Source organism: Condylura cristata, unplaced genomic scaffold (genome assembly GCF_000260355.1).
Source record: "Condylura cristata isolate star-nosed mole 26May11 unplaced genomic scaffold, ConCri1.0 scaffold00017, whole genome shotgun sequence".
Classification (NCBI taxonomy): Eukaryota; Metazoa; Chordata; class Mammalia; order Eulipotyphla; family Talpidae; genus Condylura; species Condylura cristata.
In genome coordinates, this window is record NW_004567118.1 from 30,282,401 (window position 1) to 30,301,163 (window position 18,763).

At 49.3% G+C, this 18,763-nt stretch overlaps 1 protein-coding gene across 1 annotated transcript in view; it reads right to left on the minus strand.

Annotated features, from left to right (window-relative positions):
• The window catches only part of LOC105853179 (NACHT, LRR and PYD domains-containing protein 1-like), a 19,331-nt gene extending 3,795 nt beyond the window's left edge, over window positions 1-15,536 (minus strand). The window contains exons 1-10 of the mRNA XM_012726089.1: window positions 13,942-15,536; window positions 12,861-13,031; window positions 10,054-10,224; window positions 8,865-8,954; window positions 6,973-7,107; window positions 6,392-6,474; window positions 5,706-5,868; window positions 4,239-4,462; window positions 1,437-1,699; window positions 839-964 (exon numbers count right to left, since the gene is read on the minus strand). Coding sequence (XP_012581543.1) covers window positions 839-964; window positions 1,437-1,699; window positions 4,239-4,462; window positions 5,706-5,868; window positions 6,392-6,474; window positions 6,973-7,107; window positions 8,865-8,954; window positions 10,054-10,224; window positions 12,861-13,031; window positions 13,942-15,536 — 3,021 coding nt within the window. The remainder of the gene's footprint in view (window positions 1-838; window positions 965-1,436; window positions 1,700-4,238; window positions 4,463-5,705; window positions 5,869-6,391; window positions 6,475-6,972; window positions 7,108-8,864; window positions 8,955-10,053; window positions 10,225-12,860; window positions 13,032-13,941) is intronic.
• Window positions 15,537-18,763: the final 3,227 nt, after the last annotated feature.

Sequence of the window (18,763 nt, forward strand, 5' to 3'; positions counted from 1 at the left end):
CTGTAGATGTGGCCCAGTGTGACGTGTTGTGCTGTCCTTTCATCAGACTTGGCCATTTTCTCTTTTGTCGTTTCCATAGGTCCCCGCAGGGTGTCAGGTGCTCGCAGGCAGAGACGGGCCTGTCTGGGCCACAGAGCCTCCTTGTCCACCACAGCACAGTGGCACCGGCCCTGTGTTGTCAGCTGGGCCAGGCCTCCCGGCTGGGAGCTGCTGACACAGCTGAGCATCCAGATATCACCTGTGCTCATGACCAGCTGAGCAGACACAGGCCTCACCTGCGGACAGCAGCCCTCCACGTCACGTGACGGTCTCTGAGGCGGTCACAGCTTTATCTCTGCTGTGCCTGCCCTGCCGACCGTGGGCGGAGGCTCCAGTCACCGCGCTGCCTCTGTCTCTGAGATGCCTCTCTAGAGCAAACCTCCATTTCCTAGGACCTTCTCTCAACTATTTTAAAAAAGTCCAAACCTTGTAATTCTTCCTCTCTGACACTCTTGACCTTGGAGGCCCCGTGGTTCCCCATGCTCCGTGTCCTCTCCCGATCACAAGTGCGAAACTTAGTTCAGACACAGCAGGTTTCCTGTGGTGATGGCTGAGGGCCCCCTTATAGCCTGGTGCCTCACAGTGGCTCCAAGTGAGAACCCAGCATTGCCTCTGTCCTGCATGTGACCGTCCCCACCATGACTTTCTTCACCCTCAGTATCTCAAGATCCCCTCCATGTCCCACTCACTGTCAGCCTAACCCCAATGCACACTGTCCCTGGGGAGCTCTGCGACCTGCCCCACAGGTGTTTCCAAGCATGACCTCTGCTCCTAATGAGGGGAGAACATGGCTGCTCACCTGGGGGATGATCTCCATCTCCTCTGAGCCAGACACGGTGAAGAGGGAGCCCACATAGAGTGGGGCCTGTGGGGGAGGCTTGTGTATTTGCACAAACTGGAACTTCTTTTCTTCATCATCTATGGCCTAAGGGGCAAACAGAACAATGGTCAAGGGTGACTCAGAGACTCTTCTCATTGTTCTGCATATGGTCTGAGGACAAGAGCAGATGCTCCTGTGTGTGGGTGGAGTGTCTATCCCACCCTGCCTTCCACACCCCATCCCTGCACACAGGGAGTCCACACTCCTCTGCTGTGTTTATGGAGTCAGGTCATTGTGGAGAAGGGAGAGAGTTGGGCAAGGTGACAGCTCTGGGCACAGAGTCCTCCCATCTTATGACACCCAGAAGGGTTGCCCGGAGTTCAGGGATGGAGCACCAACCCCATCTGGGGAGACCTTATGGGTCAGGACACTAGTGTGTGGCTGAGCAGGATGACCCACCCATTCCAGGCTCCTACTTGGTAGCGACCCACTCTTATTCCCAGTGGGCCCAACGTGAGGCTTTTCTGGGTGACCTGGTGTCTGAATCATGATCTGGTCTTTCTGGTCTGAGTCTCACCTTCCGAATGGAGCAGTCATTGGGGACCAGGTAGAGGTGGAAGTTGATTTCGCTAGGACGGAGGTGATGGTAAAGCATCACGGTGGAGGTGATGGGAATGATTTTCCTGGTAACTGGAAATATTCTCAGTACAACCCCCATGGGGGAGAAGCTGGGGTTCTCCAGGACTGTGTAACACGCCTCTACCCTGGCTGGCTCCTCCAGCAGCGTCCCCTCCTCTTTGAAGTGGGCCACGTGGAACTGGGAGGGGTCCACGTGGTCTCCTATCAAGGCAAGGATGTGAGAGGTGAGGATTGCTGCCCTCCCTGATGCAGGCTTGGCAGAGGAGGGTGTCCCAGCATGCAGGCCTCTGTGTGGGCCATTGGGGAGGCAGCTTGCCTGGAACTGGGGTCTTTGGGAGCTGAGCGCAAGCCCATTCCGGGTAGAGCAGCACAAGAAATCCCTGGAGAGACAGTCACGCCTGGGATAAAAGTTACTGAGAATGCTGAAGGAGATCCGGTCCCTGGTGACATGTGCTGGGGCAATCTGTGTCTTGGGGATTCTGCGTGATGCTGCTAGGTTTCACTCCTGACAGGCGGAACAAGGAGGACACGAGGACAATTGGGAAATGGAATGACCCAGGACTGTGTACATTTCAAACTTCTATTTTCTTTTTTAAAAGATATTTATGCACACAAGAACTGGGGTACAGGAAAGAGTTGTAGGTAGTGAGAGGATTCACCAGAGACAGAGTGGGGAGCAGAACAGGCATATTGAAATACACTACTGAGGGGAGCAGTGGGAGGGTCACGAGCAGTCTACTGTGTCATGTGGGTCACTTCCCTGGCTGGGGCTTGAACTTATGCTACAGTGACTGTGATAGCTTCATAGTGCTGAACTTTAATCCATATGCCACCAGGGAGGGCTTCAACTCTTATTTGGGGACGGAACCCCTTCCTCTGTCCTTCACCATTATGTGGTTCCCAGCAGGAGTGTAGTTGTATCTCTTACAGGGAAGCTCTCCTCCCTGGCATTTGTGACACAGGTGTGTGAAAGCTTGAGTAGTGGATGCTGCTAACTGGGACCTTGCGGGGTGAAGCACAGATGAAGACAGAGATGGTTTTGGCATCAGCAGTGGAGGAGTCCGTGACCCCCCATGGAAGGACAGTCCTGCATAGCTGTTTCTGCAGTAGAGGACTGAATAATTTTGTTGGAGTGACCTTGTTTGTGTTCTTGGCTTGTCACCACTCTTTCTTACCATCAAGGCCCCCAGGCTTCCATAAAAAGCTTATTGCATAACATTTTGTTAAATCTGGCGGCTATATATTCTTTTCTGCTTATATCAACCAGAATTGATTTGATTGCAAGAGCTCTGACCAGGTGAGGAGGGGATGCCACAGAGAGAGGTCCCATTTCTTTCTTTGGCAACTTAATTTCTCTCTTTATTTTAAATTCCCTCTTGTTATTCCCGTTGTTTAAGCCAGTAAACATTTTGCTATATATTTCTCAGATTTCTTGGTGGCGACTCTGTCTTGCCACACTTACCTCCCTGTGGGCTTATCTCCTTTTGTCTGAGAACATTCTTCAGAATTTTCCTCAGTTAGGATTCATTTATGAAAGATGCCTCTTTAAAAAACATCTGTTTTGTCTGCTTCTTATAAAGTCTGCCCTTAATTCTTGATGACTGTTATTTCTTAGCACAATGATGGTATTTCATTGTCTTCTGCCTTCCGTTGCTGCTATTTAAAAATCAGCTCTCAGTACAATTGTGTACCTGCTAGGTAATTTCTGGCTGCTGTCAGCTTTCTTAGATTTGATATTCTTTAGTATCAATATAATGTGTGTATTAGTGACATCTCTCTCACTCTTGTTATTCTCTTTTCTCATTCTAACACGTCCCATTTTTCTAGAATTTTAGAAATTTACTCGGGTATTACATCTTCTCCATTTTTCTTTATATCTTTCTGGAATTCCCATCAGTATGTTAGGTATTTTTATGATACCCTTGTTATAGTTCATTTTCTATTTTATGGTTTGTCAGCTTTTCTGTCAATTTAGTTTATTTAAAATTTCGGTTATCAATTTTCAATGGTTAGTGCTTCTTTTTCATACTTTAAAGGCCAGTTATTCAATTATTTGAAATCTTTACTATTCGTTACATTTCTAGGAATTTCAGGGTCTAAAATCTCTATGGGGCTGATTCTAGTCTCTACAGTTCTCACTAGTTCCCACTTGTGGAGTTTTGTTTACTGAACAAGAAATAGTTAACGCTGAGCATATACTTTTTGGAACTGTATCTGTGCGAAGTCTTTGTAGGTAAGAAAGTTGGGATAACAGTGCTACCCACTGTAAGAACTTGTACTGGGAAGGCCCTCTTTCACGGCTCAGATCTCAATGTACTCTGGTGGCATGGTTTTTCTCTCAGCCTGCGGGAGTAGTAATGACCTTCCATGGTTGCTTGTCACTAGTCGCCCTAACACATAGTCTTACTTCACGAATAGTCTAGTCTTTGAAATTTTCTTTAAAAATCTCAACATTTTTTCCTGTCACAATCTGTGTAAAAGCAATACTAGGTGTCATTTTTATTGTGGAGACTAATTCTATTTAAGAAAAATTTCAAGTAATTATATGACTTTGGGAGCAAAAATGTTTCAAAAAAGATGGGCCAGAGCAGAGTGGAATGAGGAAAAGTCTGTCTTCACTCTCATCACCCTCTCGCCCCTCTAAGGAAGCCACCAGCTGCTTCCCCAGGGCTTCCCAATCAGAAGCCCCTTGCAGGCCATTATCATCCCCATCAGCGACCTCCACCCTCCCTCTGCCTACCTTGGAGGGACACGAAGTGAGGCAGGTACACAGCTGCCACAGCTCCTGGGTCCGCCTTGATGTCAAACAGCGGTCCTGCCACCATCCAGGTGTCCCGGGGGACAATCGTGTCCAGGAATGGGTCCCAGGCACAGAATTCAATCTCGACGGTCACTGCCCTTCTCACCACAAAGTGGAGACCCGTGTTGGGCCAGTGGTAGGAGCCGGCCGTGGGGAGGTGAGCTCTGGAAGGAGGAGGAGAGGTAGACCCTGACTCACTCTGCACAGATTCACGAGCCCCGCTGCTGCCAGATTCCGTGAGGGCACAGAGATGCGGCAGAGGCCTGCCTGCGAGCAGAGGGGAGCGCGAGCCTGGGGTTCCTCTGCGCGGGACAGTGACTCCACGAGCAAGTCATCAACTTCTCTGCTCAGATTCTCGTCTGTCATCAGTGCCTACGTGGAGTTGCGAGTAATGAGTAACAGAGGCTGGGACGCCTTAGTCTCTGCCTGGAGTGGCTGGCTGTTTCTCCTTGATGATAATGATGCTGAAATAGGAAGGTGTTCTTGTTTTTAAGGGGATTACTTGCCAAAAAGAAGAAGAGAAAGAAAATCTGCATGCTAATATCAGCGATAAACACTTAAGGCTGAAAAATTTTATTGGGCTTCTACATGTGGCATATGGTGGGATCCCAGGGTGTCAAATTCTGTAGGGTTAGTTGGGAATGACATTAGCCCCCAGCTGAGCCAAATCAGTGCCACTGACTTGACATTTGCCAAGGGCAGTGTGTTTGTGGGAGACCTTGAACATGACAATAGATATTTATTACTCACGTCTGGAGACCCTCAAAGGACAGGACTGGTTTTCCCCTCTGGGTTCCCAGTTACTAGTGTGGTAGTGAGACTAGAGGATATTATTAAAATAGGAGCATGCAGTGAAAATATAGTAAGTGAGATTCAATAGCCATAACTAATCGGAATATGTTTGCATTGGATCCTCTTGAAGAAACCACTTGCAGGACAGACTATAGACAAATGAATACATTCAAAGGTATACTGGCTGTCAATTACATGGTGGCTTATTGGAACTTTGTTGGGTGTGGAAGTGGCCATGTGGCTTGGGACAAAAAGTATTTTATTTGTATTTTTAAAAAGTGCATCACAAACTATTTAAGAATAAAAACCACCTGCTATCTTAGATTTAAATTACTGTATAACCACAAGAAACGGGGGCAAGTCAACAGTTGAAACAAATTTGACAAATCAGTGGTGGAAGCTGGGTTATGGGCAAAGGTCACAGTCCATTCTATACTCAAGTTTTGTTTAGAAATTTTTATAGGAAACTTGTTATTGCATAATACAAGTAATCATCTGCTTTCCAGCCTATTGCTTTTCTGGGGGCTTGTTGGTGATTCCTTGGGAAAGATGGGGCCCCAGTGTGGGGTCACAGAGGCCAGGCAGACACGGGAGCACCCTCACTCCCTCACTCACCGGTACAGGCTCCTTTCCTGGTCAACCACCTCGACAGCCGTATGTCCTGTGGGGCCCCACAACTCATCTGTGGTCGTCAGAGGCTCCATGTGGGGACCCCCCACAGGGGAGGGGGGAGACCGACAGACGGGTTCCACTCCAGCCACTTCCTGGGGGCTTCCTGCTGGAAGCGGCAGGGCGGTGGTCAGTCCTGGGACCTGCCCGCTGTCCTGTAGCCCCGACCTGGAGCGGGGAGGCCCCACCCAACCCTGGTGGCTGCACAGGCAGGGGGTGCGGTGCAGACTCCACTCCAGCTCCCGGGGCGCCTGCTGAGGAACCCCGCCAGCGCCCTCTGACCCAGCCCTGCCCACTCTCCCCTTCCCCTGGGCCCCAGAGCCGACTCCTCAACATGCTCCAGGCTGGCGGCTTATACATGAATAAGGGGACAGGAAAGAGAATCCAAGACCTCATATCCAGAGTGGTCCTGGGGGGTCGGGTCCCAGGTGAGAGCCTGAGACGTGACAGGTGCTTAGGAGAGGAGCTTCTCGCAAGCTGGGGGAGATGGGAGCAGAAACCACCTGGTGGACGCACTGGACGATCTTGTGACTGGCAGGGCTCTCAAGGTGAGTGTCCTGTCCTGCCCCACGTGGAAAGGGGGTGGACCCACTGCTGCCCCCCTCCCACCCGGCCAGGCCCCCTCAGTCTACCTGGTTCTGGTGCCGGCTGCCCGAGGGAGGCAGTGTGATCACTCGTCTCTCCTCCTCTGGGGCCCTCATCAGTGGCCGTCACACTTGGATTCAAAGACACAGAGTTGTTCAGTCTCTGGGGTCTGGATGAACTGGACTGTCTCCAACACCCCCACATCATTCACTCATCCACATTTGAGCCCCTCCTGTCTCCTGTCCTCCATGACTCTATGAATACCTCCTCCACAAACCCAACTATCCTCACCAAAACTGGGGTGTCATCTGACTCCTCCCTCATACTCTTCTTGGTATCCCCTTCTCTCACCTGATGGCCTCTACCCCTTCTCTCACCTGATGGCCTCCACCCTCGTCCCAGAGCCCGGCAGCTCTCGAGAACCCTTGCAGGGTTACTTGCTCTGTCCCTCTCAGTCCATTGTCCACATAGCTGCTGACCCTAGAGATGAGCCTGGCCCATGTCATCACTGGTGAAGCTCTGAGCTATTTCTCCATTGTTTGGGGTGATAATGAAGTTTTTACTATGAACCAAGGGACCTTACTGTGCTTCTGCTTCCCTCACCTGTGCGGTCTTCCTGCTCACCCACCTGTAGACGTGGTTGTCAGACTCTTCAAAAATCTCCTGGAGGCTGGGAACCAAGATCCCTTGGCTGCCCAAGGATCCGATCAGCAGGTCTGCAGTGGGGTCCAGCGTTGGAGACCAGCTCCAACTTTTGAGGTGTCTGGAAGTAACACAGGCAGGATCCCAAGATGGGAAGGCGTCGGCGAGCAGAGATTCCAGAAAGGGGGGAGAGGAGCGGGCATGAGGAAGACAGGGGTGTCAGGGTTGGGTGCAAGTCTTCCTGCCAATCCTTCAGCAGGTCTTTATTTATACTGTGCAGCAAGTAGTTAATTGTAACAGTGCATAGGGTAAGTTAATGAGATATCACCATAAACCATTCTCAAGGACAAGGGGAAAAAGCATTTTTCTCTTAACAATTTATGGTATATTCGATTATACATTTTGTGATAGTTATCATGTATACAACTGTCTAGTTATCACTCAAAGGAAGAGGGGTTGGGGAAAGGGTGAGCTTGTTAGCAAAAGGTTGTTAGGGGCCTTGGGGTAGTAATAAATTGTGTTAGCAGTGTTATCAGTGATTGTCTAAAGAAAAGCTAATGGCAAATTTAAGGCTAGCAGAGAGTAGTTAGTGCTCGTTTTAAAAAGGAGTAAATTAAGAGAAAGTTGTACAGTTGTGTATCAAACAACACCTGTGTAGTCAAGGTTAAAATTTGTCAATGAGTCCTTATACCCTGAAAGCCTTATCTGAGGTTTGCTTTTTTATTCAAAGAAACCAAGGAAGCTTCCCAGGAGTTTTTATGCCCTGGGATCTTATCACTCTTTGGGCTTGCCTTCTGTCTCAGGAGACAGAGGAATTTCTCCTCCTGGGGCAGCTTGCCTGAACCAGGCAGCCCGCCTGTGTGGCTAAGACAATCCAGTTGTAAACAGATGGTTGCTCAGAATATTTTGATATTATGATTATACAAAAAAGGGAGGTCATAACATAAGTTAGCAGTGGACATTCTGATTTTTCAGGGCTTTTCCCGATCTACCCAGAATCTGTGAGACGATAGACATCGCATAGCTTGTGTCAGTCCAGAATTCACCTTCCTAGGCGCTCCCAGGGTTCCGGTGTCCACACAAGGGGTCAGGGAGCAGGCGGGGCTGCTCAGACCCCTGGCTGCCGGTCCCTCACAGGAGCTGAACCCTGAGCCTCTGCTTCTGCCTGGATCACCCTTCTGGGCCCGGCTGACCCTCCTGCTCACCCTCCCGCTCACCTTTCTGCTTATCATCCCACTCACCCTCCGGGCTCTCAGAGCTCCACAGGTCAGGGTCAGAGAGGCCATCCAGGACTCCAGACCCCAAATGCAGCCAGGCAGCCTGGGTTTGTCCTGTCTCTGGCTGGGTTGTGCTCCTGGGGTCCCGCCCTTGCTCCCTGCTGGGCACCTCACACTCTGCGGGCCTCAGGGACTGATAGCTCTGGGATCTATTGATTCCTGGGAATCTGTGGTCCTATATATATTGTTGTTATTTTTAATGCAGTACCATTGTTTTCATCCTCCCAGCCATGGCCCATTGTGCTCTCCCCCCCTCCCCCAATGACTTTGCACCTTCCTCCTCCTCCCCTCTGGAGACCCCAAGGTTTTTTGTTTCCCTGTAGTGGTCACAGCTTTCCATATCCAAGGTCTGCCCCACAGATCGCCTTCTATAGCTCCTTACTCACTTACTAGAAGTGTGTGAGGAGCAGTGAGAGATTCTATTGCCCTAAACAATCAGGCAAACAAACACTCAACAGCCCCCTCTCTGGCTGCACTGGTTTCTCCCAGGCTCTGTTCCCCACCCCCTCACCCCCAAATGTCTCCCCATGTCCTGGGTCTGCACCAGTCTCCAGACTCAGCCCTGGCCCTGGGCCTCAGGAACGTGGCACCTGCCCCTTACCCACTGTCACAGATGTGCAGCTGAGGCTTCTCCTGCTCCAGGGCCCACAGCATCTCTGTCACTTCCTTACTCAGCCGGGCCTGGTCCAGCCTGCAAGCACAAGGGAGATTTTCTGCCGGGACAGCATCTGGGACCTGGCCCAGTACCCTGGCAGGTGCCACCACCACAAGGACCTGCCTCAGCCCAAGGCCCTGGGAACTGGGCTCTTAGGTGGACTGTGATGAGTAGGATTATGAGGTGTTCCTGCGTCAGCACCAGGGCAGGGAAGGAGGAAGCAGGATTGTGCAGAGGGAGAGCTGGGCTGCATGGCATCTCCATGGAGACCTCAGTGGACTGTCCAGGGTTGTGCAGGCAGGATAACCCTTCAGAGCTGCCCAATATGGGAAGAAGAGCTATTTCTACCCCAACACCTGTCAGTGTGTGGATGCAGTGTGTCCTGGAGAAGAGACCCTCACTGACAGGGACTGTCCTGGGCAGGCTGTCAGGGTGCTGCAGTGTCTGGTGTCAGGCTCCCGAGGGGACCCAGGGCCCCGCCTCACAGGGTCCACCACACAGCAGCCATTTTCCCGTGGCCTCTGTGTGGCACCTGAGGGCCCTGGCAGCTCTCTGAGGGTGTGAAAACAGGCCGGGACCCACAGGAAGTACCAGATATAAGCAGCCCCTGGACTTGTTTTCAGGAAGTGGAGAAAGAGGAAGGAATGAGAGTGGGTGTGGGAAGGGTGTCCCCACACGACTCTCTCCCCTGAGCTGCTCCCCCAACTGGCTGGACAGCAGGTGGCATCTGGAGCCACCATCCCCCCAGGAAACCCCCCTGTGCCCCTCATCTGACTCCATCTCTCCACATGTTGCCCTCTCATGATTCACTGCATTTCCCTTCACAACCTCCACGGAGCTGGAAACACACTGTGTGCTCACACGCAGGTAATTCCTGTCCTGTGTCCACTGGGATGAGGTCAGGGGCGGGACCACATCAGTTCACACTGTGTCCTCAGTGGCTTGGCACATGGGGGCATTGATGGGAGGGGAGAGGGAGGCCAGAGTGCAAGGCCCATGCCTCGGTAGCTGGAGGAGAGGAGAGGAAGCCAGCTGGCCACACATGCAGCTGTGCCTTTCTCCCCTGCCCAGTGCCATGGCGTCTGGCTCCTTTCCACTGCTCCTCCCACCCCTGCCCTGAAGGCCCAGGTCTTACCCCAGGAGCCTGAGCGGACAGGCTGGCTGCCTGAGCCCGTCACAGAGCAGCCTCACGCCCTGGTCGCCCAGGTTGTTCTGCTGCAGGTGCAGCTCCGTCAGGCAGGGGCTGGTGCTGAGCGCGGAGGCCAGGGCCTGGCAGCTGCTGGAGGTGAGACCGCAGCGGACCAACCTGTGGGGAGATTCAGAGGGCGCAGCCATTACATTGAAGGGCCTCTCCTTGGGGTAGTGGGGACTGCTTTGGGAGTTCCGAGATGACACTAAGGGAAGACAGAGACGTGCCTGGCGGTAGTGAGCACATTCCTATCCTCCTCCTGCAGCCAGGGCCACTCAGGGTGGCTGAGTACCAGGAATTCAGTCCACTCACCCTACCAAACTTGTAGGTAATGTGTGTACCCAGTGATCCACGTGTATGTCTGGGTCTCTGTTAGCTACAACTGCCCAAATGCCCAGAACCACTGACATGGGACTTTGGGGGTTTTGACCAAAGTGCTTCTATGATAGAAGAGGAAAAAGTGTGAACTTCTAATGTAAGAACTAACGTTGGGGCATGGTGTGGCAGTTATGTTTACACTGAGGGCCTTCAGGGCTCCCATGGGGTATGTTCCCTTTCCTATTTTTTTGGAAGAGTTTGAGAATTCTTCCAATGTTTGGTGGAAATCTATGAAGCCGTTGGGGCTCAAACTCTTTACCGGAAGTTTTGCGTATATTGTCACTGCTTGCTTGTTTGAGGTAGTTGTTGCACCTCCAGCCAGTTCCTTCTCTTTTCCTAAATGACTTGATTTTTAAGATCACTTTAGTTACACAGCAAAGTTGAGCAGGGAGTATGGGAGTTGCCAGTTGGCCCTTGACCTCACATGCACAGCCCTTCATCCTAGACTGTCTGCTAGAGAGGTCCATGTGCGCAGCTGGGGCACCTCCGAGACACCATTACCAGCCAAAGACCACACTTTACCTGAGGGTTCACGTTGGTTGTGAACACTTTATGGATTTTGACAAATAAATAATGACATGGACTCACCATTATAGTGTCAAACAGAAGAGTTTCACTGGCATCAAAACCCAGTCCTAGGCACCCCCCTGTCCTTAGGTCCTGGCAATCCCTGGTGTTTTTACTGTTTCCACAGTTTTGCCTTTTCCAGAATGTCTTACAGTGTCATGGCATATGTAGCCATGTTAGATTGGCTATATGACTCAACGACTCGCATTAAAGTTTCTCTATAGATTGATAATCACTGCTTTTTAATATTGAATGATATTCCACTGTGTGGGTTAACACAATTTACTTCTCCATCCACCCACTGAAGGACATCCAGGTACAGGTTTGTGTGACTAGGCTTTGATTTCAGGGCTTCTCACTGCAGGATATTCTGGTTAGAATATATTGAGTTTTGAAAGAAACTGACTCCCCCCCAAAGTCCTGTGCCATTTTGCATTCCCACAAGCAATGGATGAGAATTGAAATTGCTCCACAGATTCACCAGCAGTTGGAGTTGTCTGTGTCCTGGAGTTTGGCCAGTCTAACAGGAGAGCAGAGGCCACCCGTGCTCCTCATGAATACCGGCTTTTCCCTCTAACACTGCCCTAACGATCTAATGAGGGGGGTGGTGTGCTTTTTTTTTTATTCATCTAAAAGTAACTTCTAGTTCCCCTTGTGATTTCTTTTTCACAACAGCTAATTATTTAGGAGTGTATTGTTCAATATCCGCATATTTATATATTTTCCAAATTTCCTTCTGTTATTGATTTCTAAATTTGTCCCATCATGGTCAGAGAATGTACTTTGTATGGCTTCACTTCCTCAAAATTTGTTGAGAATTGTTTTAGGAGAGAATTTTATCTTTGCACAAGGTTTTATTTGATACTTGCTTGCCTCTCCCCTTTCAGAATGTTCCATCTCAGGGAATGTGACACTACCCCAAGAGTTCCAGTGGTCACCTGAGTTCACCCTCCCTCTCGCTTTCTCCTAAACCAAATCTCTTATTGGGACAGGCTGGTTTTACTTTTACAGACTCTCAAATCCATCCACCTCTTTCCATCTCCATTGTCAACACTATGCCTTTGAGTAACAGAGTTATCTTTAGTCTAAGCTACCATCATCTTTAAAGGAATAACTACTTTTCTTAGCCATACCAAGTATGTTCTCTGACCATGATGGAATGCTTAGAAATCAACAACAGAAGTGACTTTCTTACTAACTCGTTTCTTAGTCTTACTTTTACTCTCTTAGAATCCATTTTTGCATATGGCTGTCTGTTTCTACTTTGAAAATGTATTGCTATTGCCAACTGTAAGCTAAAGAGCTCATTCCACTAGGGAAAAATAGTGAAACTCACAATATGGCCCCCGTCTGGCTTCTACTGATGTCTGTAGTCTCCTCTCGCCTTCTGCAGCCACACTGTCCTGCTTCCAATTCCCTGACTTTCCCTTCTTCCTCCTGCCACTGCAGCTGTTTACATGCTGTTCCCATTTGCCTAGAACTTTCCTTTCTCCAATTCATTTAGGGAAATTCACTGTATTTTTCAGCTCTCCTTCAAATTTTACTTGCTCCAGAAAGTGTTCCACTGAAACCTTGGCTGTATTCTTAGCCTGGTTTCTTGATCGATGTTAGTCTCTTGCAAGCTCTGTGATGAAGGAGTCTTGTCTACATGGGTTTGCCCAGCAGCCTGGCACCCAGCAGAGCACACAGTGAGAAAAAGGCTCAACTAATATTTGTTGACTCCAAAGACCAACCACCCCACCCTACACTCAGCTTCCTTCTTGGAACTCCTGCCCACCTGTGTCAGAGCAGAACCCAGGCGGACTCACCACAGGGTCTTCAGACGGCAGCGGGGGCATCTGAGGGCCTCACAAAGACTCTGCACCCCATAGATGGTCAGGAGGTTTCCACTGAGGTCCAACTCCGTAAGGTTTTCAATGATCCCAGAAATGGAGAAGAGAATCTGCCAGCAGGTATCTGTGATTGCATCAGGCATGTACCTGAGGGAGGGAAAGTGGGACAGGAGAGACATGAGGTATCTGGCTGCCAGAGTTCTCTTCTGGGACATTAGCCTTTGACTCTCCTTTCTGGGTGCATATGAGTGACTGCTCCTTCCCACTGGCCTTGTCACTACTGCAGTGGTCACTCTGTTCTCATTGTTGAATGTCTGTGCCTCCAGTTTTTGAGTTCCTTGAGGATGGGGGTTGCACTTTACTAGTGTGTATCAGTACAACTGACATAAAGTCTCAGTATTAATAAGCATTATGAAAGGATCCTTTTAAGAGGGCAGGTAGATATAGCATTAAATGATCCACATTGTAAAATAAGTGGGGTCCTGGAATGGGGGCCACACCCCCTTGTTGCAGGGATTGGAGTGTGGCTAGAGAAGTGACCCCGTCATGCTGAGAAGGTGATTTGGGGCCTGAGCCCCAGAGGCAATAGTGCACCATTGATACAAACAAGGAAAGCACACCCTCTTCAGGCCCACAGATCCTGGGGTGGTGGGTAGATCTTAGGGTGGTGTCTTTGCTAACAGCCATCAAGGGGAGGACTGTATCTGTTGAGAGAGCAGCTTCTCAGGGAGAAATCAGTGGAGAGAGACACAGAGGCAGCTGGGCTGCCTGAGGGTGTGGGGGATCTCGGGTTTGCAGGGGCTGCAAGTGCACCCGGGGGAGAGGTGGGTGAACAGGAGCAGCAGGAAGAGGCAGAGTCACAGCAGTTCTGTCCTGGAGCAGGCAGGGCAGGCCACAGGCTGCAGAGGCCTGAGTGACAGAGAATGGGGGTCGGATTTGGCAGGTTGAGATCAGGACCTTGGCTCTTAAACACCCGGGGACAGGCTTGGGGGCATTCCTCTCCTGCCCAGCTTGGTGGAGGCAATGAGGTGTGGAAAGAAGAAGGGGGGGTACTCACAAGACCATTCTGGGGTGCTCCCACGCTTGTTTATCTTGTCCAGCCTCATTCAGTTGAAGCCGCTGCACATGGGGGCAGAATTTCATACAGAAAGTGAACACCAGGAACTCCATTTTGGTTTCAACACACATGCTTGTTCCTTGGAAATGGACCATTACTTGTGTCAGGAAATCTTTGTCCTGAATCTCATACAAACAGCGGAACAACTGTAAGGAATATGGCTGGTGGAAGAAATACTGTTGCTGGACCTCCTCCTGGGTCCATTTCAGGAGTTCCTGCTTCCTCTCCCCTGAGAGTGGGCAGCCAAAGATGCTCTCCATCTCTCTCGCCCCCTGCTCACCCAGAAGGCCAAATACAAATTGCGTGGTTGGTGCTCCGAAGACATCATGCCTGCAGTATTTTAGTAGCGCCTCTCTTATACCTAAAGAGCTTTCAGGGTCACCACTTTCCTCCTTACTACAGCCCAGCACACAGGACATGGCGGCCAGGAACTGCTGGAGACACAGGTGAATGAAGCTGTAGCTCTGAGCAGAGGGGGGCTGCTGGGGATCGCCCATCGGCAAGAGAGCGGACTCGATGGCGCCCTCCACACCGTGCTTCTTGAGGTCTTCCACAGTGAAGAGGGTCTTTCTGTGCTGGATGCCCTCAGCAGCCAGAGAGCACAAGCCCCTCAGCTGCGTCCCGAGGGGCTGAGTGGGCAGAGCCTGGGACAAGTACTGCAGACACAGGGCCGTGGTGGTCTGGGGAGTCAGCGAGAGCTCTCGCCCCTGCTCCATCTGCTGCCTCAGGCAGGTGCAGGCCAGCCAGGACACCCAGGGCAGCTGACACAGGGCCCAGAGAACATGGTTTGACTCCACCAAGCTCAGGGCTCTGCTTGCTTGGCCTTCGTCTGTGAAGTATTTGCAGAAATATTCCCTCCTTCCAGACTCAGAGAGCCCCAGCACCTCCACCCATTGTGGGTGCTTCAAAGATGGAATGAATTTCTCTAGAGCGCTGGTTCTAGCGGTGATCAGCAAGGATGCAGTGGGAAACATGGTTTTCCTCAGCAACTGGCTCAGAATTGAGCGTAAAGGCTGCTTCAGGCTCCACTGCAGATGGGTGTCACCCTTTTGCTTCTCTAAGTCCCATTCTGGCTCATCAAGGCCATCGAGGATGAAGAGCAGCTGCTCTGGCTGAGACAAGATGTGGTCAGTGAGAGCCCCAGCGGCAGCCCCATCATCTATGACGAGCTCAGCCAGACACATTGTCTGTGATGGGTTCAGTTCCCTGCAGTTGAAGTAGAAGATGTGCCGGAAGCGGTCCCTGTACAGTTGGCCTTCCAGCCAGGCTCTCCTCAGCTGCCTGGCCAGGGTGGACTTCCCGACTCCAGCATCCCCGTGTAGTATGACTGTGTGAGGCTCTATCTTGGTACCAAAATATGGACGAAATAAGTCTCTGATATTAATATAAAATCCGAGTTCCTTTCCCACTCCATGGTGCCAGCTTTCCCTGACGAGGGACTCAAGACCTCTGGGGTAAGGTCTGTGTTTAAGTACCAGATATTTGTGTTCAGAGTCAAAAACCTCATTTTCCCATGACTGTGGGGTGCAGATCATCTTCGTCATTTGTGTCCGAGAAGTTTCTTTAATCCCTAAGTAAGGATGGAAAAATGAAGGTATAGATTTTTTAATTTATTACTATATTTATTCATTCAATAGTTTTAAGAATCTCTCGAAGTTTAGGCTCCGATCTGCTATCTTGCTGACACTGACCTCATCTAAGTGTTACTTAAGGCTGAAGTTAGGCTGTTGAGAGCATGTAGAAACTACAGTGACACACCTCATCCGAGAAGCACCCTGGTGGCCACTGACAGGTGATGGTTTCCCCTCGTCGAACGCAATCTATTATAAAGTTTGGAAGAGTTTCTGTTCTCCACTCTGTCTCTAGTGAATCCTCTCACTGCCCCCCCCCCCACCTCTGGCTTGCACTCCAGTTCTTGTGTGCATAAATAGATAAATATTTTAAAAATAAAACCCCCAAACAAACAAAAATCCTAAAAGTGGGGAATGTAGCTGGGCACTGAGGCTCAGGACTGTTTTAGGTGGTGCCGCTCCAGGAGGGGGGAGCTGGTGAAAACAAATAATCTCAGAGGTAATGTTAAAAAGCATAGGATTTTGAGGAGAAGCTTCCTTGGAGAGGAAATAGAAGAGAGTGCAGAGAAAGAATGTGTGAGAGAGGAGGTTGTTTGGTCGGGACTATAGGATTCAAGGTTTGAGTTGCTTCAGCATTTTGGGGGGTCAGTGGACTTTCAGCCCTGGACTGGGCTGATCTTGCAGAAGACTGCTTTGAACTCCTGAATGTAGAGGCCTTGAGTAGCCAACCTTGGAGAAGGAGAGGCTTTGCAAGTAGCCAAGCCACTGAAGGTGTTCTGGTTTTGATGTGGTTGCAGCCTGGCCTGAAGGAGTGAGGCCGTTTGTTGGGTCATTTTGGTGGCTGTGGCTGCTGTCCTGAGTGTCCCTTATCTGGTGCTGTGTTGGAATGTCCTGCAGCTCTGGGAGTGTCATTTGTGGTGTCTTCTGTTGTCTTTGTGCGTTGGAACCTGGCCTGGAGTCTGGCTGCTGTGTGCCCCAGGTTGGCAGAGGCAGGAAGACACCATCTTAGACATGTGGCCTATTGTTTCTGAAAGGAGCTGTACAGTGGTGGGATTATGTTATTTTAATGGTTCTTGTGTTGGACATGACTTTTGGTAAAGTGAAAGGGCATTATTGGTTTCAGTAACCCTTGTTTTTCCGGCTTGTTAAATAAATCCTTTTGCAGTCATTTCTTAAGCTGGAACAGTCAGCAATTGTGCATGTGGGTGAAGAAACCAGACAGTATTTGGAAAAGTATTTGGGCAGCGGGGCCTTGGCCAGTTTAGTCTCCTTCCTACCTGATATCAATATGTACTATGTAAGCTTCATTGCAATCACAAAGTAAAAACTTCAGTAGATACACAAAATATAGAGAAAGGAATAAAAAAATACCACTATGGAAAACCATCAAGTCATAACGAAGAAACAAGAAAGAAAGAAAAGAATAAAGGCAACATAAAACAAAACAAACCATTAAGCGGGTGGCAATAGTAAGGCCTTACCTATCAACATAAGGATTTTAAATATAAATGGATCAAGTTCTCCAATCAAAAGGTATAGAGAAGGGGCCTCCCTGGTGGCGCAGTGGGTTAAAGTGCAGCAAGGCAAGCTAGCTGCAGCGCTTCAGTGCGAGTTCTATTCCTGCCCTGGAGGGACCACTCATGGTGCAGCAGACCTCTCCTGCCTTGCCTGCTGCTCCCCTCAGCATGTACTTCGTTGATCTGCCCGTTCTGCTCCCCATTCTGTCTCTGGTGAATCCTCTCACTTCCCAAACCTCTGACCTGTACCCTAGTTCTCTATGCATAAATAATAAATCTTAAAAAGATATAGAGTAGCTGAGTGAATTAAGCAACAACAACAACCGTAAAAGACTTCATTGTATTTTGTGTACAAGAGACTCACTTCAGGTTTAAGGGGCACAAATAGGTTAGAATGAAGAGAAAAATGTTCTAGAAATGAAAGCTAGAAGAGAGAATGACTACATTATGTAAATAAAATAGACTTTGAGTCAAAAATTAACAGGAAACGGAATCTCCCTGGTGGTACAACACATTATAACACCACCTTATGAAGCTCTCTGAAGCCACTGCAGCACAAGTTCGATCCCCAGCCAGGGAGCTGACTCACATGGCGTGGCAGACCTGTCCTGACCTGCCTGCTGCTACCCTCAGCGGTGTACTTTGTCACTCTGTCTGTTCTGCTCCCCACTCTGTCTCTGGTGAATCCTCTCACCGCCCCTGCACCTTTGGCCTGCACCCCAGTTCTGTAAGCATAAATAAATAAATCTTTGAAAAAATTGGCCCTCCCTGGTGGCTCAGCAGGTTAAAGCACAGCATTGAGAAACTAAAGCCACTTCCGCATGAGTTCGATTCCTGCCTGCCCCGGAGGTGACCACATGGCGCCACAGACCTCTCCTGACCCGCCTGCTGCTCCCCTCAGCAGTGTGCTTCGTTGATCGGCCTGTTCTGCTCCCCACTCTGTCTCTGGTGAAGCCGCTCACCGCCCCTGAGCCTCTGGCCTGTGCCCCGGTTCTATATGCACAAATAAATAAATCTTAAAAAAAAAAAGCAAACAGATTCCCCTACTTTAAAAAAAAAATTAACAGGAGACAAAGGAAGTTATTATATGGTGATAAGTGGTTAATTCAGACTTAACAGCTAATATATTGAGCAAATATTAACAGATTTTGAAACAGAAATAGAAACAATAATAGTAGGGAAGTTTAATAACTCCACATTAACAATTAATAAAAATCATGTAGACAGAAAATAGTGTGGAAATATTGGATCTGAATTATGCTTCATAAAATGGACCTAACAGACATATAAAGGCCATTACATCCACAACAGGAGAACATATATTCTTCTCAAGTGCACACAGAAAGTTCTCCAGGATAGATCATGTATTTGGTCATAAAACAAGTTTTAATAAGCTTAAGATTGAAGTTATATAAAATATATTTACCAATCACAATAGCATGAAACTAGAAACCAACTAACAGGAAAGAGACTGAGAAATTGACAGATATGTGGAAATTATAAAAAATAACACATAAAAAAATAACACATACTCTTGAATAATGAATAGGTCAAAGAAGATATGACACAAGAAAAGAAAAACATGAAATGAGTGAAAATGGAAGCACACCTCATCAAAACACATGGAAGGCAGCAAAAGCAAGGATGACTGGGAAGACTGTTTATGCAAATGTT